The sequence below is a fragment of the Phalacrocorax aristotelis genome, chromosome 13 (genome assembly GCF_949628215.1).
Source record: "Phalacrocorax aristotelis chromosome 13, bGulAri2.1, whole genome shotgun sequence".
NCBI lineage: Eukaryota > Metazoa > Chordata > Aves > Suliformes > Phalacrocoracidae > Phalacrocorax > Phalacrocorax aristotelis.
In genome coordinates this window covers 4,938,950-4,957,511 of record NC_134288.1, presented here as the reverse complement: position 1 = coordinate 4,957,511, position 18,562 = coordinate 4,938,950, and the positions used below count along the sequence as shown (strand labels likewise).

At 42.1% G+C, this 18,562-nt stretch overlaps 1 protein-coding gene across 3 annotated transcripts in view; it reads right to left on the bottom strand.

Moving 5' to 3' along the window:
- PTPRT (protein tyrosine phosphatase receptor type T) overlaps window positions 1-18,562 on the bottom strand; it is a 475,775-nt gene that overhangs the window by 48,280 nt on the left and 408,933 nt on the right. Inside the window, exons 16-18 of one of the 3 annotated variants that reach the window (XM_075108692.1) lie at window positions 12,107-12,255; window positions 5,730-5,807; window positions 5,496-5,531 (exon numbers count right to left, since the gene is read on the bottom strand). In XM_075108692.1, coding sequence (XP_074964793.1) covers window positions 5,496-5,531; window positions 5,730-5,807; window positions 12,107-12,255 — 263 coding nt within the window. The remainder of the gene's footprint in view (window positions 1-5,495; window positions 5,532-5,729; window positions 5,808-12,106; window positions 12,256-18,562) is intronic. The other 2 variants (XM_075108690.1, XM_075108691.1) reach the window with 2 other exon arrangements.

Genomic DNA, 18,562 nt, shown 5'->3' with positions numbered 1-18,562 from the left:
CTGGCCACACTCCTTTTAATGCATCCCAGGATACCCTTGGCCTTCTCGGCCACAAGGGCCCGGTGCTGGCTCAGGGTCACCTCACTGCCCCCCAGCACTCCCAGGTCCTTCTCAACAGAGCTGCTTTCCAGCAGTTCAGCCCCAGCCTGTGCTGGTGCAGGGGGTTGTTCCTCCCCAGGGGCAGGACCTTGCACTTGCTCTTGTTGAATTCCATGAAGTTCCCCTGGGCCCAGCTCTCCAGCCTGGCCAGGTCTCGCTGGATGGCAGCACGGCCTTCTGGTGTATCAGCCACCCCTCCCAGCTTGGTGTCACCAGCAAACTTGCTGAGGTTACGCTCTGTCCCTGCATCCAGGTCACTGATGACTATGTTGAACAGGACAGGACCCAGCACAGACCCCTGGGGAACACCACTAGTGACAGGCTCCATCCAGACTCTGCTTGGTTGATCATGACCCTCTGAGCTCTGCTTTTGAGCCAGGTCTCTGTCCACCTCACTGTCCTCTCATCCAGCCCACACTTCCTAAGCTTGCCTGTGAGGATGCTGTGGGAGACAGTGTCGAATGCCTTCCTGAACTCAAGATAGACAACATCCGCTGCTTGCTGAAGCCAACTCTGGGGTCTTACTCTGCCAAGAGAAACATAATGGAGTCCAGTGTGCAGAGAAAAGCTGAAGCAGAGGTCAGCTAGGTGGCGTCTTTCCCCATTTGATGAGTAACCCTGAGGGTGAGATATTATTGCCCCCCTGCTGCTACAACACCTTGCGTTATATAGTTTTGTTGCTACCCAGACAAGTAAAATAAATTTGTCTCTCTCCACAGAAAAACTGATGAACTTCTCCATAGTTGTAACAGGTGAGATGAAGATGAGCTCATGAAATTAGATTCCCAGCCTGGCAATGTTCCAGCAAGGCTGCTGGGGTGGGACCTGGTCATCCAGAGCACCTTTTGGGATTAAAACTTTAGATCCTTTTAGAGATGTCATCTTCTTTTATAAGCATATTTTTGTTAGTCTGAGAGATAGATATCTGGACAGAAAACTAACCTATGCCTCAAACAACTAAAAGAGATGCTGCACTGATGTGTCATGTAGTATATGTAGAGGAGTTTCTTTCAAAACTTTTGCTTTAATATCCACAAATTCCTCCTGTGTCTGAAATGACAAGCCTATCAACTCTGCGCATAGTTTTATTCTCTTAGCCTTGGAAAGTGTGTAACACAATAAGACATCCTTTGCACAAAATAAATTATATTTTGAGTGGTGTTTGCGACGGATTTAATTACACACATATCCAGTCTCTCTACACTAGAGTAAGGGTTGTCAATTATTTGACATCTTCCAAGGATGACTACAGCATGGCTAATATCTCTTCCCCTTACACCAGGGATATGGTGCAAGCTGGTAAAATTAATTTGATTTTTTGTATGCATCAAGGCTTTATTATATGATAAATATCCAGCTATAATATGCTATATACAACACAAACAGTGGTACAGGAAACCAAAGTCAAAACACCATTTGTCTAATGATACCAACTGAGCTATAAGAAGGCACGTTCCTTAACAAAAAGCCTTCTGATACCAGGTTTGACAGAGCATGGAGGATGCATCTTTCATTTCAAAAGCTATGAAGAAGCCAAAGGTGCATAATTAAAAAAAAAAACAAACAAAACAAAAACCCCACAACAACAAAACAGATAAAAAAAACCCTGAAGAAAGTAATTTTTTTCTAGAATCTAAAGAGATTTTTAAGAATGGCTTGGCAAACTCCTTACATAAGTGTATTCTAATCTTATAAAAACTATGGCACACTTCTTTTTTCATCAGTTAGCATAGAAGAAAATCCCCTTAAAGATGTTAGGAAAGTGCTTTGGTGAGGCGGGCTAAGACTTGGGACTATTGGGTACATGCGTAACAGTGAAGCTTTTCAGACGCGTGGACCTCACCAAGTCAAATCTCTTTTTGCCTCCTTGGTGAAGAGAGGCTGTCAGGTCTACCTACTTCACAGAGCAATTCATGAGTTACAGCCGAAAAACTATTGGCAGCTTCAAAAGAGCACACAAAGCTAGAAGCCACTAAAGCCTGGAAGAGAGAGTTTTCCAAGCTACCTGATCATCTGCAGGCAGAAAAAAATGTAAGAGAAGTTCAGCTCAAGTACTCAGGCAACAGCCTACAAGGGCACACACCTCCATTGCTCATTCTGCTGCAGGCCAACATTAGTACAGCGAACCGATGTGAAAGCCTCTCCCACAGCTCCTTAGAGGCTGATATGGGCTGGGAGGCTACAGACACAACTAAGCAGATCAAGCCACTGATTTTTTTGAGCTTCCGTTGCCTAAAAATAACTCAACCCACAATTTAAAAAGCCAGTAATGGTGGTATTTGCTAATGCAGCTGTATCAGCTTCTTAATATCTTTTTAGATCTTCAAACATTAGGTTGTGGGTATGGCTGCAGCAGATTGATCGGGCGCAGGCAAAGGCCCACCCAAGCTACAGAAGACTGAAATTCAGGGCAAATTTCCATGTCTAAGCAGAAGCCAGTTTTTGTGTGAGACTTTATGACAGCAACATTTCTCTGCTTGTTCCGCCCATCTGCAAGGAACTACAAGGCACTATTAGTCCTCATCCTCTCTGGAGGGCAGCAACTCTTGCTGTTGGGTTCCTCTTGATTAGCTGAGATGAGGACAAGGGTAAATGACCTTAAGCGCTGCCAGGAGATGTTAATGGATGCAAGGGAAGGACACGCTGGTTCCCCTGAAGAGACTGCCCTGATGACACCTGCCAAACATCTTCAAGAGCTGCTGGCCATGCCCCCAAAACAACCTCTAAGGTTGTACTACCTCTTGTTCAGGCTTTACAGTAGTGGTACAACGTGGGCCTTATGGAAGTATTAAAAACAGGGAAATCTACCTCCTTTATTTTTTAGTATTAAATACACACTTCCCTAGTGAAGATGCCTTCGCAAAACATTTAAATCCAGAGTTGTCTACAACTGGGAGAAAAAATTATGGAGCTAAAGACATGCATTACATAAACCAGTATTAATCAAGCATGGGATAGGGTAGAGGCAAAACCAAAATCCTCTCTATCTTACTATCAACAAATCATGTCACAGCCAAGCCTAGGGAGTCATCCAGTGTTGCAGATACAGAACATTTATTAGCAGAAGGCATAACAGATGGGAACAAATAGCAGTGAACTACAGGTAGTGCCCAAAGACAGATATCGGTAGTGGGATGACTGATGCCCTTTTTAAGATCTCTTTTTCTTTCCCAGGAATGAATAATAATAAACGTCAAAAATTAAACTTATTTTGCTCATACAGCAACATCCAATGTCTGGTGAATCTGTCTGAGAAGCCAGAACACCAAGGTTTTAATTTGTCTTCAAGTCACAGGATAAAAATTTCTTCAGTGCTAAGGGCTGTTTCACAGCACCTGTGGCTGTTAAATTCAGATGGAACTTGGGGGGGGACCAGTCGGTGTAAATCATGCCTTAAAAGTGCTCTGTACTTAACTTCCCATGTGTAAAACAGGGATATTGATCCTTACCCAGATATAGTGCTTAGCAGAAGTTAAGTCTGAAAGAACTTTGAATATATAAGCACAAGACCGGTTTAATTCCTATTTCCTCTTTTTCCTCTCTAAAATCTGGGATTTTGAAAGTGTTGGGGGCTTTTTTGGCTTTCACTTTCCCATGAGAAGTACAGATTGAATCTGTCTATCACTCCTTGAGCTTCAGATTACAAAGTGTGCGGTTCACACCATAATTCTCACTATCAGGAGAGAGGTGGGAAAACAAGTCTCTCAAATGAGGGTCCAGTTTTCACAGGCGCCGAGTACCAGAGTGAGAGCAGTTTGACATCTTCCAGCAAACTGCAGGTCTGGGCCCTGTTTCTAAAGTACTGCCAAAAGATAAATCTGCCTTTAGACTTTTCTATTGACTACACTGAGTCTCTGGGAAACGACAAACCCTCTGGAAAAAGGACTCCTTTCCTTCCCCACCTCGTTAAAAGAGGACTCACTCATTGCCGTCAGCATTTTGATAGATAGCAGGATAAATGTGTGTATTGTGGCAGTCCCTCCAAGCCTCTGCGCCCGGCTGTTAGTCTGTAAGCCAAGGTACTTAAGTGATCGGTTATAATTTCTTCCTGGACTAACTGCAGGCCTTCAGCATGCTCAGAGTAATGTTTAAAGCAGCCACGGTAGATTACTGTGTCTGGAACTGAACATTTACTGTAGGTAATCCAAAATGACAGGTCTGATAAATACCACTGGTTAGATTCTGATCAACCACACAACATCTTTCTGATTCATAGCAGAGGAATTGCCTTCTTCAAATTCCGCACGCAGGCAGCATCCTCCAGGGAGAGCCTGAAGTTGTAGGTTGTTATTACTCGCTTTCAAGGGTACACCTCCAGGAAGTTTCTGAATAACTTCTTCTATCAGGTAACAGTTTCTGCCAATTTTGCTGTCTCTGTTAACTGCTGTCTCTGTTAACTTACTATAAAGCCATATTATTTTTAAAAATCCAAAAACTAAGACCTGCACACTGGATGCTTTATTGATCATCAGAAAATATAATTTTCAGAGATGTTGAACACCAGCAACCACAGAACAGCCTCCACCTCTCAGAACCTGCCTTTTTTTTATCCTCTCAAACCCATACCAAAACGCTTCAATGTTTAGCGTTTAACTCTCAGCATACACAGGATGAGGTGGGGCCACTTGTCCAAACCCAGCCTCTGATTTCTCCAAATAACCTCTATACTTGCAACTGAGTCCAAAACTGTAAGCTCCCGTCTGCTCTGGACATACAAATCCTCACTTACGTTCGCAAGACTTGAGGCACACCTAGCAGAGCCTCACTCACAGGACAAGGCGTAAAGGTTTTAAACTAAAAGAGGGTAGATTCAGACTAGAGAGATGGAAGAAATTTTTCGTGATGAGGGTGGTGAAACGCTGGCACAGGTTGCCCAGAGAGGTGGTCGATGCCCCGTTCCTGGAAACATTCAAGGCCAGGCTGGACGGGGCTCTGAGCGACCTGGTGTAGTTGAAGATGTCCCTGCTCACTGCAGGGGGTGGGACTAGATGGCCTTTAAAGCCCCCTTCTGACCCAACCCATCCTATGACTCTATGCCAGCTGCACAGGCACAACCAACTTTATGAGTCAAAACTAAGCCGAGTGCAAGGCGGCACATGGGAATTTGGCCCAGAATGTCAAGTCCCATTCACAGAAAGAAATAACAAGTACTGGATAGAACTCCTAAACCTCAATTTTTGAACTGTTCTTTCCTTTAAAAAAATAAAACATCAATTAATAACAATAATAAAGCACGAGTAAAACAAAAGGATTCCCAATTAACACAACACATGACCACAGGATTAATTGTGATGTTGGAGCCCAGCCACTTAACAGTGCTCTGCAAGTTATTTTCAAGATGCAACAAGTGCATTTGCTCTCCAATGAAGCGCAGTACACCATACCTGTCTTCTTACCTAACAGCGTGGTCGATGGAACAGTGTCTGATGATACTTTGAGATGAAATTCCGTTCACCCACACGACACGGATCAATGGAAATCAACAGAAGATCAACAGGAAAAAAAGTTACAAAAAACGAAACCAAGGTTAGCTGTATCTCACACTCAGAAGATTCAGTCTATAGGTCATATTGGGAAACGTACAAAACCAAAAAAAATTTAGAAATAAAAGAAAAGTCTGGCACTAGTACCTGAGTAGTAGGAATTCAACAAAGATTTGCTCTGAAGGGTTTTGCTTTGGACAGAAAATGAACAAGGAGAGGGTGATGCTAGGTAGGAAAGACATAAGGAAAAGACTTTAGACATATATTAAGAGAGAGAAAGAGAACAGGGAGAATGTTCCTCAAAGAACACAGTAATATGGGATATATAAAGCTTATCAAAATGAATTGTATTTTTCATCTCGACATGCATATTACATTTATTACATTGTCATCATGATGGATTTTCTTTAATATAAGCACTCCAGACCCCAAATATAGTATTATCGTTATTGTAAATCAACGTGTTCTTACACAGGATACGCAAATAGGACTATATTCTAGATGCCCTTTTTTTTAACCAAAGGAACAAACTTATGTTTTTTTTTTTCTCTAGGCAAAAGATCCTTAAAAACGACCCCCAAATACAAACTACAGAGAACCAAATGCAGTATTAACAGCGAAATAAGTCTGCTCAAACACAATGTACACTAGTACCACAAAAATACACAGGTAGGATAGCAAATGTTTTTTTGTTAAAACAATACAAGGTAACAAGGGACTTGTTCTTCAGCCCAGGACTGTTCATAGTAAATCCTATAATCCTTTTCCCTGTGATTTGGGTTCTCTCAGCAGGGCAAGCATTCTGCTCTCTGCCAGAAAAGCATTAGCTTTCTCTGGACAAGAATCCACAAATTATTTCCATATTAATCAAATATTTATGGAAAGGAGGCAGGGCTCAACACCTTCTCTGTAGATTCTTTTCTTGATAGTAAATTTATGAGGCTGGTTTGTATCTACAATAGCACGCATGAACATTCTTATGGTAATCCATCATATCTGAAGGCATATTCTTTTGTTATCATTCTGCATTCACTATTAGAGTTACAGGCATTTATTTATCTCCTCCTAAAAATGTTGGGAAACAAACTAATACAAATCTCAGTACATCAGAAAGATGACAATAGATAACACAGGAAAAACTATTCCATAATCCAATAGAGGTAGATAAAATTCAGTATACATCAAAGTAATTTCAGAAGTAATGTTTGTGTCTTTAGAGCAAACACCACTTAAAAATTCCAAGTTATTCTATGGGGTGAACCAAAGAAGTCACTAGTCTAGGGAGTTTCACAAAGTCTGCAGAATTATCTCTGAAGCAGTATGTAATCATCCAGTAAATGAACTCGCTCTCCTGCATTCTCTTGTCATATTTTCAGACTTACACCACTTGCAAGCACATTAAAATAATAAAATCTCTCATAGCTTAGTCTGCTGGAGTTCTACCCCGGCTGCCTTCAAAACATAAAGTACATAAAGTATCTCTCATTTGGGGCCTCTCATGTTTTCTCCCCTGTGTTTGTTAGCCTAACCCAGACCCTCCCTTTACTGTACTTGGAACAGAGCCATTTTTGCAGATGTATAAAATAAGGTCTAAAAAGAGTAATTTCTTTACCCAGGGCCACAGAGCAAGTCAACAAGTCAGGGCTTGGAGCGAGACTCAAATCTTCTGAAATTTGAGAGTATAAAAACTCATCGGGCCATACCATACTGCCTTTCCAGGAATTACTTAGGATAAATGACTTAGGCCCCTGAAGATATACACCTACCTCACTTTGGTGAGTTTGATTAAAAATGTTACCGAGGTTTCTGAAATGAACCATACTTGTCAGACAGGGAGGTAAATTCTAGATTATTTCATTAGAAGAAAAAGGGGGAAAAAAACCCACCAAAACCCAAGTTTCCCAAAACTGGGAGAGCTCTTTCTCGAAATCGGTCAGGTAACGGCTTGGGAAATGAGAGATGTGTGCGCAGTGCTACTACCTGTCCAGAGGTTCTTAAAAATACTATCACATGAAACACTTTCAGAAAGGATTTCACATCAGGGTAGAGACTAAGACTTCATTTGAAATTCTCTTTATACTCCCTGGAGTGGCACGTGAGGCCACACAGATCCCTCTAGGCATGCAGAGTGGTGGAGGCTCCTTCCTATTCTGAAAATCATTCTCCCTTGCTTTTCATAAGATTTTCTGAACTAGCAAACCCCACAAAGATCCCAAACCAGTACGAAAACCAGTAAAAAGGATTTTGTTATTTCTTCCGTTCATGCCTTTGATGAAATTTGGCTTTATTACTATTAATTTTAGAATGTTTCACTACAGAAAACATCTCATGGTCACGATCCTACAGGTCCTTCAGCTGCATTTAGCAGATATTTTAACTGGGAGTGAAAGTTACCTCTGGGGTAGGAATAAGAACTAGATCTTGATGCAATTGTCTGTTGTGACTTACGGCAAATCTAAAGACCTTTACATTTCATTCATCGCAAAAATATTTGGGATCAGGAGAGGTGTGGATTTAGGTGATTCTTGGTTAAAAATGATCCTAAACACCCTGAGTGCTACTTACCTACAGCCTATTTTTATCTCCTTGCTGTTGCTTGTAAAAGCACAGTAATTTGTTAACCTTACAACAGCGCTCACTAACGCAAAACTCAGTTCCCTACAGCTTCCAAAATGGTATCTTCAAGCTCTGCTTCTGTCCCTAACATTAAAGCAACCTACTGCAGTCTCGCTCCTGAGGGTTGCTGGAAAGCAGCCTCCTCCCAAACGGAGATGTCACAAAAGTTTAGCACACCCTAATAAATCACTCTCTAGCAAAACTGGCTGCATTTCAAGAGATTAAATCCTCAGAATCAAAGCGTTCCAGCCAGAAACCCCCCAGGGATGGCAAGATGGCTGTGCTGGTGACATGGCACTCTCCTGGACAAGCCCTATCCATGACATTTTAGCATTGCAAAGCCAGGAGAGCAGTTCCTTTGTGCAGGGACTATCATCGGTGCATCATTGCTCAGATAGTATACTACTGCTTCTCTCATCACACAGATGGATTGCCAAATTGCACACAGTTTATGCGCAATATAAACACCTTGCACACCCTTCTGGTCAGTGCACAGATGCTGGTGGATGGTTGTAGGCCCACCTTTTCTTCAACTTGTCATCTCATTTCATAATAACCCTGCACTGAGCGATGTCCATCCGTGACTGTGCTGTGTCACTTGGAAGAAAATGCCACTGCTTTCCAAACATTCCTGCAAGCTGACGAGCAGGCTCAAACACTGCAAGTACCATCACCTATCTTTAATGGATTTAGGATGTATTTTTATTTTTTAAAAAGCAAGATATTTGAGAAAATTAACAACTACGATGAGCCTGTTCCACCTCCACATAATCCCTGGGTAAAAACAGACAAGCTGGAATAGCCATGGACTAATCTCTCAGCAAACACCTATTCTGACTCCATATGGTGTCAGAGACAGAGTCTATAAAATCTCTTCGGTTTAAACTCCTCTATGTATTAGTAAGAATTCTGCCTGAATAACGACTAACAGTGTAGAATGGAAAGATGGATGAGGGGCTTTGCTTTGGGCCAGGAAAGGTAAATGCCCATTTCTCTTCATTTTTCAGCAAGACCTGAGGTCTCCCTGTTCCAGCACAGAGGCTACAGATCTTCCAGAATGTAATGACATTTGATAACCAACACCTCTGCCAAATGATAGAATTCAAAACTCCAAAGGTCCAAGTGGACTGTATGCTCCTGAGCTCTGCACTGGCCTTGACAAGGGACTCCATTGCACACAAAGGGCATGCCTTTATGGATCACACCATCTGCACGAGTTTATATTGAAAATATAAGCATTTCCCCCCTAAAACACCGAGACAGAATAAGAAATTTGCATTTTTACCAACTGCAGAGGCAGGATAGTAACCCTTACTGGTGAAAGAATCACCGTTACTTCACTGCACGCTTTTTCCAGAGGTGCCTGGAGAAGCGCTCAGGCCTATGACCCTCAGAGAAGGAGGGGCTGATAAGCAGAAAGGCAGCTGCTCATTTTTGGTGTCCGTCATGATGCAGAGTGCCAGGCAGCACCCTCTGTGAGGAGGGAGACACTGTTTCCTCCTTTACAGTATCCTTTATATTCCTTCCCCTCCTGGGCCTGCAGGCGGGAGCTCCCCGCAGGGTGACAGCGCTGGAGGCAGCCAACAGGGACGCTACAGCAGGAGGGCAGGCAGGGCTCACCCAGCAACAGCAAACGTCCTCCTGCAGCAGGAGCAGACCAGTGGCCAAGCTGGAGTGGCTCTTCTGTCTGAAACGTCATTAAAATGATTGGGACAGGAAGGAAAACTGCAAGGAAGGACACATGCCCTGCAAGGACACTGTCACCTGGAGATAAACTTGTTTGCAAGTCATTCAGTGATTGTGAGGTTCCCCACTTAACAAGTTGCCTTGTTCTGTTTTATTGCTTTTGTGAGCTATCAAGGTGATCTTGGGATTGAAAACACTTAGCTTTTCTTGGTGGACTTTCTTCAAGGAGAGGGGTATTTCCATGTCATGCTAGAGCCAACTCGGGCTCCCGTAACTGAGGGTCAAGATGGAGAGGATGACTACCTGTCGTGGGATATCTGCAAATGTTATTTTCTGTCAGGAGGCAAAAGGACAAATTAAGAAGGAATTTGTCTGCTGTGTAAGACAGACAGCTGATTTCAAAAGCTAGGATGGATAACCCCCTGTAAAACTCTGCTAGTTAGCAGGAAGGTTAAGAAGTAATCCTATCATGTTATTCAAAAGTTATAGAAACCCTCAAGTATTAAACTCTATTAAGGCAATTTTTAGAAAGAAAGTCTTTTACCCAAATAATTCCTGTATCAGCATGTGCACAGTACTGCACAGAAGAGAACTTACCTCCAACACCTCAGCATCCTGGACTTGGCAGTAAAAAATGTGAAGAAATCATGAAGGCTTACTGGTAATTGTTTCTCATGGATATAAAAAGGGAAAAAAGAAAAGAATCGGCTCATGACTTGACTCAGGCTGTGTTATAGAGGGAGGTAGTGATAAAATCCACAGTGATGTCAGACAAGCAAAGGACTAACTGATTTAAAAAAAAGAAAACCTGGATGGATGTTTTTTTTACAAAATTAGATACAGCATATTTTCTACAGTTGCCATTTCAAGTAAATGACTCAGCTGTTTTAATTAGTCTCTCAAAATACCAAGGGGAAAAAAAAATGAGGTCACATTACAGGCTCATCTCTTCTCTTATTTTCTGGCTGAGAAAAAAACCCCAAAACTTGTAAAAATCCAAATTCTGAAGAAAGTGTTAAAAATTTCATTCTCCCATGACATCTTAAAGAAGCTACCTTTGCTGTTTCTAGGATGTCTGTTGCAATGCTGTCCCCAGCTATCCTGTCCTTCAAAGATATGAACCACTGACAACTCTTGCTGCCTCTTTAGGAGATACAGCGACTCAGCCCCTGAGAAAATTAGATCTTGACTCAAGCCAATTTAATATCAGACAGAAGTGGTCTCTGCTAGCCTTGATGGCCCCAAACACTTATTTATCCATCTCACAGGTATGTTACACAGAGTGGCAATAGCAACACATGCAGATGGAATTTGGCATGACCTACAGATAGATGGATAAGAAGAATTCACTCAGCCTGTCCCACTCAATCTGAGATGACAAAGGTTTCAATGATAAAACACATTTTGTACCATAAGTACTTTCGTGTTAGTGATTAGGGAAAAAACACTTCACTAAAGATGTTTAAGAAAGACAAAAGGGGTTTTGTACGTACTTGTGTTTCAGAGCCGCTCCCTGTTCAAACTAACAGGCTAAGCGTCAAAAGAAGGCGTGACATTCCCATAGTGTCTAAGTTAAAATTTATTTCATACGAAAAAGTTTACAAATCCACCATGCAATCCACCATGCACTCAGTCTGGATCTAGTGAGGCTAAAGGATGTCTTTGTGCTGCTTTACTCACAAAACTCTTCCAGCTACAGAGGTGTGAGTGGTTTACAAGTATTAACTAAGATTAGTTTTACTGAACCCAGGTGAAGAATAAATGGAGGACACAGGCAAAAGAAGAAACGCTGACTTTCCATTCCAGCTCTCTAACCAGAAGACCATGCTTTCTTTCATGACAATTTCATACAGAAAATGCTGTTTCATCCTACAAGTCAACTAACTGATTTGAATCGACTCTTCTACTCACAAAGGAAAAAAATATTTCTGAAGAACAAATAAACACGTGCCTTTTTGACTGTTCGATGTGGTTATTAGAACAGATGTTATAAGTTATTCTCAGTAGGTTTAGAGTCAGAAGGAATGCTCTCCACCTATCTGACAGTTAAAATAGGGGCAGTGTCAGAGACATCTCAAACAACCAATTCCTACCCGGCTTTTGCAATGATCTCTGTCACTGCCGTTCCTAGCTCCTCAATATTGTGCCCATGGGAATAGGTCCTTTCAAGAACCTAGAGCTCTCCAAGGGGGACATATCCATTGCAAGCAAGTTAAACTTACTGAATCCATTAACATCTTGGCAGCTGGAAGAAAAAGCTTCTTCATTGTGAACAGCACTGAGTTTGGTAGAGGTCTTGTCAGAAGCAGCCACGGGACCCATCTCCCTCTGCGTGCTGGTCTGAGTCTCCTTCTGCTTCTTGGCTAGCTTCCTTTAGGGTATTTTGAAGAGGGGAGAAATCAAGGTCAGTTTTCCCTCATTAAAAACAAAACAACGACAAAATATTGTGAAAACCACAGTTATCCCACTTGGTCGGACATGCAGGGCATGTGGCAAACAGCACGAGAGGAAATCCCACAACTTTTTAGTATAACTGTTGTGGAGCACAATAGAGTGATACCAGCCTTTGAGCTTAGCCGTCCCTCCCAGTAACTTGTCTTGAGCAAACCTGCATCACCCCAGCAGTAGGAGTGCTACCTCATCCTTGAGGGGGGTGGCATAGGTGAAGCCCCTGGAGCGCATGTCAGCCACTCCAGGAGGAGCAGAGGGCACGGGCTGAGGGCACGGATCAGAACCGCTCACCAGGAGGTAAATGGGAACGTCTGCATCCGCCCCGCAGGGGCACCTGCACCGGGGGGTTTCGCCGAGTGCTCCGGTGGAAAGTGCGACCTGGCTCTGTGCAACCGGAGAGCTGGAGCAGGAGTTTTGCCGTCCCCAAGCAGAGCAATGAGGACAGCAGCCCTCACTAGATTTTAACACACACCCAAACTGCTCTGAGGATCGACAGTCAGTGAAGGGTGGGACAAATTAAAGGCTGCGGTTATTTTAGAAATGTCCAAATATGCCTTTGTTCTGGGAAAATGGGTCTTTTCTTATTTTGCGGAGACATCAAAAACATTGGCAAAAAGCAGAAACACTGCCTGCTCTGAAACACTACCACAGCCGAGAACATAAGAGGCTCCTCTTTTGCAAACACAGCTAATAATAAGAAAATGGAGAGAAGCAGGAAAAGTGAGCTGCTGAGCTTCCATTGACATGTGGCTGCCCTGTGCTTCATTTGTATCAGAAAGCAAAACTATTTAAAAATGAATGTGTGACATTCTACAACCCACACCTTGAAAAAATATCACACAAATCCCTAGCACCGGCAAAGAACTTTGCTTACACGACTTCTGTAGATAAGAAAATAAAACAAAATAAAAGGGAGAAAAACAGATTACTGGAAGAAGGAGCTTTAGTTTTCTTTTTTCCTCCAACTCAAAGAAAAAAAATCTTAATAACTAAATCATTTTGCAAAGAGGGTTTTCTTCCTCAAAATGACTTATCATAAGTACTACCCATCTTTTAAACTTCATTAGATTCTTAAAGGATATTCCTTGCAACATATTCCAACAGGCTTTATTTATTCACAGCACGTGTCAGAGTGGCATTTACAAGCAAGTGCAAGCACACAGCTGAGCCCCAGCCCTTCCTGAGATGGGTAGCCAGGCCAGTTACACCTATTTGCAAGGAAGGGCCAAAGAGAACTTAAACCTTTGCCTGTGTCTGTGGGAAATGACTATTTTAAAGCAAGCTGGTAATCCAGACCAGGAGAGCAGACTTATGCTCACCCAGTTGAGGTTCAGCCTTTTACAGTTAGTGGTTTCAATTCAAACCCATAACTATTCAAACTGCGTACATAATTACAGAGTGCGTATTTAGATCTCACAAAATCTCCGCAGTGTATCCACTTCTGCAGACGAAGATGCAAACGGGGGAACCGTCCTTAAGTGATGAAGCAAAAAGCTGGTGTTTAATGACGTTAAAAGCTTTGCTTCCAGTGTTCAGCAGTGTTAGCACAGTCAGATTTATTAACTATGAGCTACAGCCGTGGGAGCCCCCATTTTTTGTGCTGTGGTACCTGAGGTAACAACAATAGTCTTGAAGTGTATTAACCCTGCTATACAGTTATTTTAATCCTTTAGATTTGCTAATCATACACGCCTATGTGAATTCTCTGGCAACAGGAATTAAAATTTCTCAGTGGGAAACACTAATCCAAAATGCAGAAGTCCTTAACAACAAGCACTCTGGACTGCTGGGGTGAGCCATTACAGACGACTACTACTGATGTTTAAAAATCATGAGTCAAAAAGGGTTACTTCCTTATTAAACCCAGATTAAAATATTTGTGGCAATAATTATCTGTAAGTCCCATTGCCTGGTATCTTTTCAGGAATGCCAACAAGCTACAAAGAGTTGGAATTGGCAAATTCGTTTTTCTCTTTCAGTGAACGAGCAATAACATTTCTGCATGTGCTAGGCAGGAAAAAAATAACCCCAAACCCAAGCCCCTTAGTCCCCAAAGGCCTGCTTACAAAAGCCCTATGCAAAGCAGTTCTACCTGGTCCTGTAGAAGACAGAGAGGCCCCTAAAACATTGGCTTGAATGCCTAAAAAGAAAAGGTGACATGAGTTTAAAGTTCTCAATCTAACTCGCACACACAAACCAGGCTGCTCGCAGGTGGACCAGCTAACGCTTACGCCAGTTCAGAGGGAAGCCACACAGGAAATCGTTCTGCATCTGAAAACGCGAACATTTTCTTTCAACAGCGTGTTATCAGTTCCCACCTTTCTCCCTCTCTATTCCAAGAATGTAAAATTTCTTCTTCTAAATTTAGAGCGAAAAGGAAGACAGATCTCCTTTGAGGATTTCAGAGCTAAGCTTGCCAGTCACATCAAGGGGCTCTCGGTTTCTAAATGTGCCTTTTCTGCCTTCGTTATGTGTCTGGATAGAGTGGCAGCACAGGACTAAGCCTATTTGGTCCTTACCATCGTCACAATTCATGGAAAGGATTATAAAATCAAATGACTAGCACTTTCTAGAATGTTAGGGATGTGACTTAAACCCACGGCTAGGTAGAGGTTTATTTCCCAGCATGTCAAAATGCCTTTGGAATTGGAAAAGCATTTATCTGGAAACGCTGTTTCCAAGAATAGGGCACTTGAAGAGATCTCTGTGAATCGCTGCCAAGCTGCATCAGTGACATGGCTCCTGCTCTCCTTACTGACCAGCCTCCCCTAAACACAACAACTGCAACACCCAGATGGAACCGCTATCAGTGCATTAGTGTCAATCACGGGCCGGCTGCAGGCTGCCGCCAGCGCCTACCCAGCACCGCCTGTCACCAGGCGCTGAGAAGACACTTTCCATCTCATGCATTATGCGGTTGAAAAGGGGAAGAAATAAAGGACTGGGCAGATATGTGGAAGCAGAGGCTGATACAATCAACACAGGGTGAAGAGGCTGAAATGTCAAAAAGTGAATAAGGTGATATTAATGGTCATTTTACATTTAATTTTAAGGAAAATCTGCCAGGAAGAAAACAGGACTCCATGGATGGGGGCTACTGGGTTGCCCTTTTCAGTTCAAGAGGGTTTGTATATGAAGAGATGATGTTTACAGGTACTACACACACACAGGGGGGGTGAGACAGAAAGACACTCAAAGCAGAATAAAAGAAATGAAACCGACTGTATAATCAGGCTGTTGAAGCTAACCCGACTAACACAAGGGTAAGAACTATTGGCAGTGAACCTAAAATAAGCAAGAATTTTGGAAAATAAATATATTTGTTCAGCTCTTTTTGAAACTTTTACTCCTATCAGAGAATAGATATAAAATGTTGAAGCACTCTATTAAAATTGGGGGACTTGCAGTTTAATAGTCAAGGAATGCAAACTTAGTATCAAGTACAAGGCATTTCTGCCACGGGCATTAATCAGCAAGCTCAAGCAATATTTTCAGTTAGATGTATCTGCAGGATCAGACTCCTGTTTTGCAGAGGTTTGGATAAACTTCAGGGATTATATCTTAAAAGCAGCTTCTACCTCTTCTCTAACTTTTTGTATCAATTTTACATGCATGAGTGTTAAATCTGTAACTGCCACTCCTAAGGAGCTCTTGTACATGTACGTTGACAGATTTAATTTTAGATGTTTCACAAGGATGGATTATATACACCATAATGTAGATTTGCATGCACAGGTAATTTAGACATTAGGTATAGATCACATAAGTTAAACATGAAATTTCCTCCCACAGACAAGAACTGCATATTGCTCTCATTTTCAATAAGCAATTTAAGAAAGCTACAAAATACAGTTCCTTTTAGATATTTGTGCGCAGCAGCCTGCTAGGAGTACGCATATTATTTATGACAAAATCTGCACAAATTTAAGGCAGACAGCTGTCAGCCATGCAGACACCCAACTGGGAGCAGTGGTTATTCTATTGAAAAGGATCTCTGTCCCCTAACCCTGTAGAAGATCACAAACTGAACTTGAAAGAACAGTTTCATGCTGGTGTAAAAATAAACTCAACGCAGGTTATTGCAGGAGCAGAGGGAATTCACCAGAGCAAAGGCGAAGCGAAGAGCGAGAACCAGCTGCACCACTTTTACTTACAAAGCAAACCCCTTGACATGAGAAACTGATATAACGTAGATATGAGTCAAAAGATGCTCTGAATCTGTGTGTATACAAACACAGGGCCTGGGAAAATGTAGGGCTGCACACTCTAGGCTTTACTTTATCAAATTAATCACTATTTGTGGATGACATTTACTTACAACCACATACTTTAGACAAGACAGGTGCATATGAGCGCCGTACGGTATAAGTATATACTGGCATACACAGCCAGCAAACACTGCCCTCTGCAAAGTGTACGCTTGCAATCACCACACAGACATGTGCAAAAATAAATCTAATTTTCTTTTTTCATTTTGATTTTTTTTTTTTTTTTGCTTTCATTAGACTGGCATAACCACTGATTCATGATTCTGTTTTTCCAGCATCTAATGAGAAAATCAGTTTCTTCTTAAAATTCTGATTTAGCAAGCTGACCTGTGCAGGCAGATCCCACCGTCTATGGAAATGTATGGAGATATTTATGTATGTATGTAGTTATACAGAGGTATGCCTATAAATAAAATAATGTTTTAGTTCTTTTCAGATGTCCCACAGACAGTGGAAATAAATTCAGCACACACACTGTTATTTAAGAAAATGCAAGTATAAATTCAGCTTAATACCTTCGACAGAACCTCTCCCATGAAAAGAAACTCCTAGCTGAAGCCACCACCACAATTAAAATTGGTGTGAAACTACGATGGGGATTGAAGGGGCTTCCTACATTGCAATCGTGTCCTCGGTCCTCTGGCCGGTTCAGGGGAAAAGGAAAACACCACACTGGCCATTGAGTGCCCTTTTCTTATAAATAACTTCCAGCTGAGTGCTTGTGACACATACATGGAATCATAGAATCATGAATCTATGCATTTCCAGAAACACTTCTCTCGCCTCCTAGACCTCTTGGTTAAATTCCGTTCTGCAACCGTTACCCAGCCCAGGAGAAGGAAACAGAACAAACCAACCCAGCCCCCACACAGAAAACATTTCCTATCCTCTTCCTGGTGGGGAAATACGAAAGCCTTGGTATGGGTTGCTGCAGTTGAAAATACTGTTGCAGAAGCGGTGTCTGTCATTAAATGCAAAACCTCCTTTAAACCAGATGAATCGCTGTCTGTGTTTTACAGCTTCAGCTAGGAAAAGAAACAAAAACTTTCAGGCATGGATGGGTTGTTACCGTACACTGCACATCGTATCTTCCAACGTGTTAAACTTAAGTGCAATGTGACAGAGCCAGCAATGCTGCACCACCCTGAGACAGCGTTCGTACTGCTGTAAATACAGAGTAACTCCTCTGAAAAGGTTCGTGCATCACCCTGGCGACAGGGATGCAATGAGTGCACCAGGACACGAACTCCTAACGCTGCATCCCTCTTTCGGACACAAAATCAAGTCCTGTTCAAGGATCTCAAATCATAAGCAACTATCTTTTAATGATGGGTAAACTGATATACATAAAATGATGTCAATCCTTGCGCGATGATTTACCAAGCTAGGAATAGAGGCCTCCTGGGTTTGTATTTCCATTTAAAAGTGTGCTAGAGATCTTTATGGCCTTCCCTTTCAGCCACAGTAATATCTCTTTCTAGATGTTGTTTTTTAATGAAGCGTTGCTATACAAAAATCCCACAACTCTTTAGCCAGGATGCACGATATATGGACAAAAGAGCTAAAAGAGCTGCTCTTAACTTATAATATTTTTGGCTGGCTTCACCAAAGCTGCAGGTCCTCGACCATTTTACAGAATCAAGGTTTTACAGCCCTGGATTGCAGCAGGACACAGGACAGGCTGAAGGCAGAACTCCAGTCTCGAGAGCGACACAACACTTATGGCCCATCACTGCAAAAATCAGCTAGTCATGATATATGTATCCATGACTTTAATCGACTTCTCATTAAGAACTGTTTAAAAGAGTTAGGGTTGGAGATTTGGTCCCTAACAAGAAGAAATGCCGGTATAGCCAATGACAAAGAGCTGAGAGGAATTCCCTGAAAGCAGACAAGAATTACCCTAAGAAGCACAACTTTGAAGTCCAGAAACCGAAACTACAAATAAAGCGATGCAGT